The sequence below is a fragment of the Macrotis lagotis genome, chromosome 4 (assembly GCF_037893015.1).
Source record: "Macrotis lagotis isolate mMagLag1 chromosome 4, bilby.v1.9.chrom.fasta, whole genome shotgun sequence".
NCBI lineage: Eukaryota > Metazoa > Chordata > Mammalia > Peramelemorphia > Peramelidae > Macrotis > Macrotis lagotis.
Window position 1 is genome coordinate 143,188,929 of NC_133661.1, and position 11,789 is coordinate 143,200,717.

Below are 11,789 nucleotides of genomic sequence, written 5' to 3' on the forward strand. Positions count from 1 at the left end.
ATTTGCTCATGTTGATTTCTCACCTGGACTCTATTTCCTCTCCATTTATCCAAAGACTATTTATTTTTAAATAGCACAGCTCAAATTCTACCTTTCCATAAACTTCTCCTTGACAATTATAGACAATCTCTTTCCTCACATACTTAGTACACATACTAGCACTTAATTATATATAGGGTATCCCAAAAATCTGAATGCATTTTTATGCTATAAAAGTTAATATCTGCACCTCCTTTTGATGGTATACCCTATACTATCTTTTACTATTCTAAAATTGGCCTTAGTTCTTCAGATTATAATTCCCCAGGAAGAAGAACAGTGTTTTGTTCTGGATTTTTTTTGTCTTTCATACTGGACACCTAGCACAATGTACTGCAAATAGAAGGCACAGAATAAATACTTTTTAGATTGACTTTCTGGGTGATTTATGTAAAGGATTTCAATTTGAGACAACTATTTTAGACCCAATAACTGAATTCTGTCCCCAAAAGGTCTGCCTAAATTAGGTCAGGTATCTCACAAAAAAAAACTGACCTTCAGGTGAATTGTTCAACCACTAAATATATGAAAGTTTATAATCCACCTTGATGAAAGGTGTAACCACACAGAAGAAATTACTGATTTTTTAAGCAAATTATAACTGATGCCCTACTGCATTTAAGATATATTAAAAATGTATCTGAATTTTGCATAGTTTTACATACAATATTATTATAAATTATTCAAGGCACCTAGATAAGTCACTCAAAGTATTAAAAATCAGAGGTAGCCCTTTCTCTAGTATAATCTTACTAAGAATTACTTACCTCACTCTTTAGGCCATTTACAATTTCATTTTCTTTTTTCTTCTCCTTTTCATTTTTATTTTGAACATCTTTTTGGTTTGTGGTGGAAGGAAGCTAAAAGACAGAACATTAAAACCACTCATACAGATGACAAAAGACAGGACAAGACAAGGTAATTGAGACACCTAAGGGAAAACTGAATATAAAGTACGACATCAATATAAGTTACATGTCTTTATTATTACTGATAGTTCCTAGGGGGTGGTGCCAAACCAGAATTTCATCTTCTATAAATATAAAGGTCCTATTTCTGCCACTTATGCTGAACCTTCTTCAACTGACTGACTGAAAAAGAGAAGTCTTACCAACCATCAATCTTTATTTCATCAGATTTGATACATACACTATACTTGAACTGATATAAATTTCTTTGGACTTTTGAGATTTTTTTTCATCCTTGGAAAAATAACCACTCATGGAAATAGATTATAAAACTGCCCCTTAGAAACAATGAATATTTATCATCTATGATGATATGATACTCATAGGCTGCCCTCATTCCATTCAGGCAGTCCTCAACTAACAATAGGTTGTTTAATAAAAATAGGTTGTTTAACAAAATGGCTATTTGAAAATCTACCTCCACCCTGTCCCTTACCTGTGCTGCATTGGGAATGAGGACACCTGTTGCCCTTAATTATTGTTGCTTACTCCTATGACCTCAGTGAGACCTAGGGGTAGAACAGGAGCAGTAGGGATTGGGGCTGGTAGAGGGTAAGAAGTAAGAATCATGGAATTTGGGGATTTTATCTAGTATCCAGCAAAGAAAACAACAGAACATTTAGATCAACTAAACAATTTAGTCAATAATGAATAAGAGACTTTGTTATTTTTCAAGCAACTAACTGGGAGCCATCAAAGGCTGTTTTCAAAAGAGGAGCAACATTGTCAAAACTATCTCTCAATAAGATTATTTTGGCAGTTGTATGGAGAATGAATAAGATCAGAAACAGTACAAGTATAATAGTCCAGATGGAAATGATAAGGGTCTGAATTAGGGTGATGGCCCAGTGAATTCAGAGAAGTCAGCTGTAAAATACATTATAGAAAATTGATGGGATTTGGCAACTGATGGAATACGGAGGATGAGAAATTAGGGATGACTCCACAAAGTTATGAATCTAGATGACTAGAGAGATGACAAAAAGGGGAAGTTTGGAGAAATGGAGGGTTTAAGAAGATAGATGATGAGTTCAGTTTTAGACATACTGAATTTGAAATATCTCTGGGCAAGGAGAGATACCCATGAAGCTACTGGTAAAACCAGGAAAAAAAAAGAATTATGTTGTATAAATTATAAACATACTGTAACAAATTTAACTCCCTTTCATTATTACCAGAAATCCAAAGTGGATGTGAATGTTCATGAAATCACCAATAAAGATCTAAGATGATAATACAAAATACATAATGTAATTTTATCTGGGACAAAGTGAATTTTAAGTGATGGCCAAACTCTAGCTCCCTCTTCTTACAGAGTATTTCTTTCAGGACTTGATTTATACATATACACACACATACAACTATAGTTAGATGGCACAATGTAGAATGCTGAGACTGAGTCAGGAAGACCTGAGTTTGGATCCAGCCTTAGACACTTACTAGCTGTGTGACCCTGGGAGAGTCAGTTAATCCTATTTGCTTCAGTTTCCTGTAAAATGAGCTCAAAAAGAAGATGGTAAGCCACTCCAATATCTCTGCCAAGAAAACTCCAAATGGTGTCATGGCTGAAACAACTGAACAACAACATGCAAATATATGTATGTAGACATATTTTGGAAAACACACATATCTATTTACACCTCACATAGCCAGAGAACAGAGAGTTTTATGTCATGGACTCTAACTGCAAAGAGTTTATTTAGCATAGTGTCTGATATGTAGTAATCACTTATTCTTCCTTTGACAATCTGTTGAAGACTATTGAGCTGTTCAATGAACAAAATAAACTACATAGGATTAGCAAGGAAATCAATTAGAGAGAAATGTTTATCAAAATATTTTTCAAAAACAAGTTCATAAGGGGCAGCTAGGTGGTGCAATGGATAGCGCACCCTCCCTGGAGTCAGGAGGACCTGAGTTCAAATTCGACCTCAGACTAGCTGGGTGGCCTTGGGCAAGTCACTTAACCCCACTGCCTTGTAAAAACCTAAAAAAAAAAATAGCTTCATAGATCCCAGATGAACAACCCCTGCCCTAGACTGCAGGAAAGAATAATACCAGCTCGTTTTCTCTGGGACAAAAACTCTTCAGCCTGTCATTTAAATTCCTCTGCAACGTGGCTTCTACCCATCTTGCCAGCCTGTGAATTCCAACAAAGCCCATCCCCGAGATGTTAAACCGATGCGGAGGGGGTCACCTAAAGCTTCCCCAGCAGAGAGTGGCAGGGACATCAGATTCCAAGCTATATAAAATGGATTCAAAGAGGGATAGATTTGAGGCAGAGAGACAAGTACAGAATAGTCTGAGGTCCCGTGGGAACAGATATCAAATAGCACAGAATCAACCAGATTTAACAATTGATTGAATGGATGGGGAGTGAGGAAGAGTGAAGACTTCTAAGTTATCAAAAAAAAATGTTTCCCCAGGACGTATTGTGCCACCTCTCAGTCCTGGGTGGGGGGAGGATGAGTTTGAGAGCATTAGTGTACGTGCAAACTAAGGATCTGTGACCAGCTACAAAGATCAAACGCCTCCCTCAGGGAGCTCCCACTTCAGTGTCGACCTGGGTGAGACAGAGGAGGGCTGGGGCTGTGCTGGGAGAGGCATCAGCTCAGGATAACGGAACCCAGGGGCACCGAAGGCGTCAGGAGCGAGTCCCCGTGTGGGGCGGCTCCGACTAAAGGAGAGCCAGGAGGGCTGGGGCTGGGGCGGGGGGCGACGCCTTTGGGCTTCTGCCTCCCCAGGGCCCGCCGTCCACAGAGCTGGGCTGAACTCGCACCGGCATTGTGGCCGCCCGCACTCCTCGCCCTCCTCGTGGAAGGAGCGGGAAGGCGGGCGGGGCGGCGGCCCTGGCCCTGGATCGTGACTCGGTTCCCGGCCCGGCCCGCCCGCAGCCTGGGACCCCGGGGCCGCGCTCCAGGCGGCGTCCGGGCAATCCCGGTCCAGGCCCCGGCGCGCCGCCGCCCCGCCCCGCCCGCGGCCCGGCCTCGGCGGCGCTTCACCTGGACTCGGCCTCGGCCCCGGCCCCGGCTCCGGACGGTCTCGCGGGGCTGCTCGGGGCGCCGGTTCAGCTCGGCCTCCAGGCTGCGCCGCAGGTGCTGGAGCCGGTAACGCAGCTTCTCGTTCTCGCCCCGCAGGCGCTCGAGCTCCGGGCTGGGGCTGCCCGCCCAGGCCGGCCGGGGCCCGGGCCCCGGGTGCTGCTGCTGCTCCCGAAGGCGCCCGATCTCCGCAGTCAGCCAGCGGACGTCCTGCTCCTGCCGCGCCAGGCGCCGGGCCACCGCCTCGGCCGCCATGCCGCCGCCGCCGCCGCCGCCGCCCCGCGGGCCGCAGGGGGTTGGCGGAGGGAGGGCGGCGCGGGTGCGGCCGCGCGGGGGAGCCCGGCCGCCGGGCGCCGCGGGCCGCGGGGAGCGCGCCCCAGGCCCGGCCGAGGCCCCCCTGGCGGGCCGGCCCCGGGTCCAGAGCTGGAGGCCACCTGCAGGCCGCCAGGACCCAGTGCGCACTTTACCGCTGAGGAACGCGGGGCGGGAGCCCAGCGGCCCCGGGCCCCTCGGACCTGCGGACGGCGCCGCTGTGACCATTCTCCGGGAATCGCCATCTTTCCCTCCTTGGTCCCGTCATTTTACCAGTCAGTCACCCAATCCGCCGGGTTCACCCCAGATCCAAGTGTGCAAGCCCCGCTGATTTCGTTCCTTAATGCCCCTTCCCTTCCCCTCAACAAGGTCAATGGTCCCCTCGCCCCCTTTCCCTCCCTTCCACCTTGTCACTGGTCAGCATGGCCCCACGGCCCATTCTCCCTGTTCAGGCACTTTCGTCGGCTTCCCCTTTCCTGGTCCAGTCTGACCTCCCCTCGGAGAACAATTATCCCTCCCCGGGCACACGCAACACAAATCCTTAACTCCCATCAGTGTCCCCGGAAAATTCGATACTCATTCTTGCCCCTGCAGCTCTGTTGATGCTCTAAGTACTAAGTGGAATAGACTCCTTTTCCTACTCCTTTCTAAATTTTACAAATCCTTTAAGACTCCACTGAACTGGGGCAGTTAAGAGACACACACCGGCCCTGGAGTCAGGAGGACCTAAGTTCAAATCCACTTTTAGACATTTAATAATTACCTAGGTGTTGGGGCGGCTAGGTGGCGCAGTGGATAAAGCACCGGCTCTGGATGGTCTCAGACACTTAATAATGACCTAGCTGTGTGGCCTTGGACAAGCCACTTTAACACCATTGCCTTGCAGAAAAAAAAAAAGACTCAACTGAACCATGAAAACTGGGGAAGATAGTGCCAGTGACAGAATCCTTACTATGTGCAAAGCATTGGTCTAAGTAGTATAAGACAGGAAGCTAGAAGTAAAATAAGCATCCCTGTCCTCTAGAACTGGTAGGTCAGGGAATGCTACAGAGATAATAACATGCCTAGATTTTAGTAGAACTTTTGGCAGTGTCTCATACTATTCTTGTGGATAAAATGAAATGAGAGGGAATAGATAAAAACAAGTTATGTGAATTCAGATTGGTGGAATGATCAAATTCAAAAAGGAACCATTAATGAGTCATTATTTTAGAGGAGTGGAGTGAATCAGGGATCTTTCCTTGAGCCTATCCTGTTCCAACATCTTTTATCAATCAATTAGCCAACATTTAGCATTGTGCTATATAACTTACATTCTAATGGGAAGATAAGGATATATATAACCATAAATACAAAGAGAATAGACAGGCAGGCAGGCAACAACTGTTTATTAAATGCTTACTATGTGATGGCCGATGTAATGAGAGCTGGGGATACAAATACTTTAATGGTGGCTGCTCTTAAAGAGCTTATATTCTAAAGGTGGAAAATAACACACAAAAGGGAGCTAAGGGGGGGGGGGGGGGTTGAAATATGTTGCTAGACTTCCAGGATCTTTCCACAAAAGGAGAACTTCACCATTAGCAGAATGAAGCCAGCATAGTAAAAGGATGTTTCTGAGGGAAAGGGCCTCAGACACCAGAGGGCAGGCAGTTCCAAGGTAAGATAACAGCTGAAATCCAGAAAGAAGCATAGCTGGGAGGAGAATGAAAGATGGTAGCCTGGGGCCCTTCCCTAAAGTAGAAGGAGTGTTAGTATAACAGATCAGAAAAGGATTCATGTAGATGGTACTTGTGCTGCATCTTGAAGGAAAAGAAATTTTATGAGCCCTAGGGAAGGGGAGAATGCATTCCATGCCTACAGAATGTGCAGAGAAAGGCATAAAGATGGGAAAATGGACTGTTATGTGTGAGGAGCAAAGAGAAAACCAGTTTGGGGAGTGTAGGAGTGGAGAGTTATATGTTCACTGAGGTGTAAAAATAGGCAGCAGATAGGTTGAGGAAGGTTTGAAAAGCTAAATAAAAAGGTTTATATTTTATCCTAAAGGTTATAGTGAGCTGCTGTAGTTAGACTGAGTTGCAGAATGGCCTGGTCAGATCTGCACTTCAGGAAATTACATTTAGCAGCAATAGGTAGGATGGACTAGAGTGGGAATAGACCTGAGGCAGGGAGACCAATTAGAAAGTTATTGCAAAAGTCTAGGTATAGACTGCTTTGCCCCCATGGTTGGGGGGGAGGGAAGGGAGAGTAGTAGAAAAATGTGGAACTCATAAATTTGCAAATGGATGAATGTTGGAAAATTACCATTGCATGTCATTGGAAAAATAAAATAAATTTCAATTAAAATAAAGTCTAGGTAAGAGGTAATAAAGACCTGAACTAAGGTAGTAGCTGGATGAATAGAAATAGCCAAGACTTGTCATCTGATTAGATATGTGGAGTGACAGTGAACAGTTGAGAATAATGCTAAGACTTAAATCTGAGACACTGGAACAATATTATTGTCTTTAAATAAAATTTAAAAGCTTGAAAGGGGAGAATTTGAGGAAAAATACTGAGTTCATTTTCTTGACATAATGAGTTTGAGATATCTTTGGGATATGAATGAATGAATTAATGAATGAAAAAAAAGCATTGATTGAGTAATTGCTATGTACATACACTATGCTAAGTCCTAGGGATACAAATAGTCTCTGCTCTCAAGGAGCTTGCATTCTATACTTGATCTTAGCCAAAAGGCCGAGAAGCTGAGCTTACATTCTAAAGGAAGAGACAAATATATATGGAAAGGCTAAATGGCAAGATCCCATAGTCCTTAGCAATACAGCAGCAAAGTAGATTAGTAATATTCCTTTAATGTAAAATGTTGGACAGGCTAAGGACTTTGATGATCAGAACTTCTTTTTTTGGCTTTCCATAACTGTGGTCCCAGCATCAACTCATCCAGTTTGAAAAGTCCAATTAGTATGATAGAGAAAGACTAAGACTAGAAACCTAAGACCTGAGTCATTTAAATAGAGATCAAAATTAAACCCATGAAACTGATGAGGTTACCAAGAAGGAACTTTTAGGGGGCAGTGTATATATATATATATATATATATATATATATGCCTATACACATATACACAAAGGGGTGGGGGATTGGGGGGGGACAAGGGAAGCTGATTGTTAAACATTTACCAGCACACTCCTGGATACAACCAAAATTATGGATCATGTGATGAGACTGCAGGGTCATAAAAAGCCAGAGAAGACAGAGCATTCAGGAGGAGAGGAAGATCAAGCATCTCAGGTACTATGGCCTCACTGCCACTTCCATCTTGGCCCCTCTACCATCTTGTATATCAATATTCTGTCTATAGTTGCAAACGTCTGAGAGCCATCACTAAGTCAAACAACAACAGGCAAGTCACACCCATGAATCTTCTTCTGGAGCTCAAACAGGAAAATTACAATAATGAAATTCCTTAGGGCAAAAGTCCCCTCAGAGTTTAGTAGCAACATAATCCAGAGCTCCTTGACTTCCCTGTGTCAATTCTAATGCATTATTAAATGAAAGGACCTTTTCTTAACGTCTCCCTAGTTTTAAAATTACTGTCAATCTCTGGTCTGAAGAAAACTTCCCCAATAGAGAATTCCCAACTGTCTTTTAGTAGGTGTTCATACTAGCTACCAGGTTGAGATAGGGGAATATTAGCTTCTTGTGGTATTTATACATGGCTCTCTCCCAGAGCCAGATTGATCCACCTGTCCTTCAAAATTCTAGGATTCCCTGAGGCTTTGTGAGTCTCTTCTCTATTACCACCAACTTGAACCCCCTCCAACTAAGTTTCCTCCCACTGTTTTGTGTCACTAGCTAGTGCCCTACCCTAGTTCTATTTAATCACTTAACATAAATTAACTTTTACAAAGAGATACTTACTTCAAAGATAAAGCAAGAAATGATATGTACACCCTTTTCCCATATCAGGAAGTGCTCTTCCACCTCCCTCTCTAAGAGAGTAGACTCAAATTTCAGTTTCATTCTTAAGTTGCATTGGTCCCACCAAACTGATATCTTGATTCAGCCTTAAGGTTAGTCTTATCTAACTTTGAACTGGGATCTTAAAGATCACTCCTTGCTTCTTAGGGCACTAATCCTGCATTGTCTCTAGAGCCCTGACTTTGGAATACTAATTTCCTGACCTCTCAAAGTCACAAGGTCAGAGATTCCAATCTTCTTTACCTACAAGGAAAAAGAACAGAAATAGAGACTGAACACGTAGGTTTATTTCTCTGAGGATCACATGGTCTCAAAGGGGTGAAGATCCCAAGCCCTTTCTCCTTTATTCACTGTCTGGGTTCTGTCCCATGTGCAGACTCCCATCAGCTTTCTTGACTTATGCAATATTCCTCTGTGAAGTAATTGGAAAGCCTATTTCCATAAGAGTCATGATGACATTCAAAAGAAGTCCTTGGAGAGACTAAGCAGCTTGCATAGAAATTCTGTGAATGTTTATAGTCTCTTAACCACATTGTTGGTAGGAACTTTTTTTTGATTGTGTAGCTAAACCCAGGGAAAAAGCCTGAATTTGCTTAAACCATCTCTCTAACCTCATTCCTTTCAACTGCTCTGTTTCCATGTTACTACATGGAGCCCAGAAACAGGCCTTAGTTCCTTAAAAAACAAGGACTGACTTTTGAGATCTCATTCTACAAATAGAAGAGACTAGGTTTCATCTAACATTTAAGACTGAATCCAGATGTCACCTTGAAAAGACTAGTGCTGGGCAAGAACTGAGCTAAGTTTTGAGACTACTCCCCTCAGAGATTGAGGTGGTCTAAGGGGACAATAAGTCCCTTGGTCCTGGAGCAAATGTTTGTAAGTTTATGCTTTATCCTTGAAGTAAATATCCTTCTGTAAAAGCCAATTGATTTTAGAAGTTAAATAGAATTGGTATACTAGCCACTGGCACCAAACAGTGGGGGAAACCCACCTGGAGGGGGTTCAAGTTGATAAAAATTAAGAAGAGAACCACAAACCCCTCAGGCTCTAGAACCTCCTGGTTCAGGACAATGAACCAAGAATGTATTTGCTACTGCCCAATGCTCTCTTTCCCCCAAGATACACCAGGAAACACATTTTGCCCATCAGCACTTCCCATCTGTGTCAATATTTCCTATAAGTCTACTCTGGTCATAACCCCCAAATTCATTCACTATAGTGGTTTATCCCTGGGATCCTCTGAGTTTGAATTATTGAATTTGAATATTTGAATTACCTGGCCCTTACAACTAGGTTACAGAACAGATCTGGAGGGGAATCAAGCACTCTCCTAGTATTACTGCTAGTATTAGGAAGAGAAAAATGCTACTTGCATACATAATAAAAGATAACCACTTCACATGGTTATTTATATAAACACCAACATACTTAAGAGTTATACATACTTTGGAAAATGTAAGAAAAGATCATGGGAATGAGGTAATTAAAGAATGAGGTTAAAAAAATGTTCATAGGGGGCGGCTAGGTGGCACAGCAAATAGAGCACTGGCCTTAGAGTCAGGAGTACCTGGGTTCAAATCCAACCTCAGACACTTAATAATTACCTAGCTGTATGGCCTTGGGCAAGCCACGTAACCCCATTGCCTTGAAAAAAAATCTAAAAAAAAATGTTCATAGGATCACAGACCTAGCATACAAGGGATTTCAGTGACCATTTAAGTCCAACCCCTTAATTTTTACAGATGTAGAAACTGAGGCCTGGATAGCTGCCCAAAATGATGCTTGTTGTAGGTCATATGGGTAGTAAGGGTCAGAGGCAGGATATAAAGAAAAGTACCTTGACTCTGGAGTTAATGCTGTCACCAATGTACCACACTGCTAGTGTTTAGCTATAGTTGAATAAATAGGCTATATATAAGAATACATTTTTTAAAAGAGGCATTTAAAAAAAAAGAAGCTATAGCCTGGAGAGGCTGATAATATACTAATCAACAAACAAATGTGCTAGTGTTTTCTCCCCTGTATTTTGCTGCTCCCTCTCCCTCAGAAATACAGTATGTCCTTGAAGTATTGAATCAGTGCTGGGGTGTTCTCAGGACAGTCCCTGCCTCCACAGTATAAGAAGGCCAATGATTTGGTCTGGTCATAGCTGAAAGAATGTAGAATAAAAGTCATTAGCTCCCGTTTACCCATAGATAAATTAAAATAAAGTGTTAGCAAGTTTGGACCTGAACCTATCTTTCTGGCTCATTGCCTCCACCTGGACAATCTGGAAACATCAATTTTTAGCAACACCCTGGGTGTTATCACCAATTTCCTTTGAAAGCACATAGTTCACTAGGGTCAAAGAACAAATAAGTCTGACTACAAATTAAAAAATAATATTCACAAAACCAATCAGGCTCACAAGAGTAAGAAAGTAATCAACAAATGCAAATTAGAAAGGGAACTAAAGTTCTTTTTCTTGCTGTGGCTAGTGTTTTTTTGGTCCTGTTTTCTGCTCCATTTTCCTTGTCAGTAGCACTGGATTTTGGTTTACCAGAACTTCCAAAGTTCATGGATTTGGGCCAGGCTTAGAAAAGTTCCAGGAGAATTGTGATGATCTTATGAGGTGTTACCTGGTTCAGTATCATAACTACCTTCTCTTGGAAATACCCTAACCTTATCTTGGAAGTTCGCCCCAGGGGAAATTCCCCTCTCCCAAGTTACTTATAATTTATGTTTCCCATAATTATTTCTGGGATCCCATTATTACATTTCTGTATGTAAAAAAGGTTGATGATCCGGGTTTTTCTAGAAGAGTAGACTATTTCCAGAAACATCAGACAATTCTGAAGCATTCAGCAAACAGGTGTTCAGATCTCATATATGTATGAGTAGTTTTGGTTTTCCCTTAGTAATCTCCAAGACCTTCTTGAAGAGATTGTAATACATTCTGAAGTCCCACAATCAACTTTTTTATGTAGCAGTGTGGGAGGGTCATATATACCAAAGTGTGGGCCAAATTGATGATGATGATGATGATAATGATGATGATGATGATGATGATGATGATGATGACTGTTTACCATGTTCTGGAAATTAGGCTGTTTCTTTTTTCTTTTTTTTTAAGTTTTTGTGGGGCAATGGGCTTAAGTGACACAAAGTCACACAGCTACTAAGTATCAAGTGTCTAAGGATGAATTTGAACTCAGGTCCTCCTGACACCAGGGCTGGTGCTCTATCCACTATGCCACCTAACTGCTCCTAAACTGTTCTATAATTATTATCTCATTTATTCCTCACAACAACCTTGGGAGAAAAGTGTTATTATTACAGATGATAAAACTTTGACAAACAGAGGCTAAATGTCACATAGCTAAAAAGTGTCAAATTTGACCTCAGATTTTTCTGGTTCTAGACCTCTTGGTCTATCATGTGCTATTAGGTGCCTATAATTATATCT

The 11,789-nt window shown here is 42.3% G+C and overlaps 1 protein-coding gene across 2 annotated transcripts in view; it reads right to left on the minus strand.

Moving 5' to 3' along the window:
- Nucleotides 1-4,339, minus strand: part of TARS3 (threonyl-tRNA synthetase 3) — a 44,843-nt gene extending 40,504 nt beyond the window's left edge. Inside the window, exons 1-2 of one of the 2 annotated variants that reach the window (XM_074234244.1) lie at nt 4,010-4,339; nt 807-899 (exon numbers count right to left, since the gene is read on the minus strand). In XM_074234244.1, coding sequence (XP_074090345.1) covers nt 807-899; nt 4,010-4,300 — 384 coding nt within the window. In that variant the 5' untranslated portion in view covers nt 4,301-4,339. Of the gene's footprint in view, nt 1-806; nt 900-2,447; nt 3,653-4,009 lie in introns of those variants that run through there. The other variant, XM_074234243.1, reaches the window with a different exon arrangement.
- Between the last annotated feature and the right edge of the window lie 7,450 nt (nt 4,340-11,789).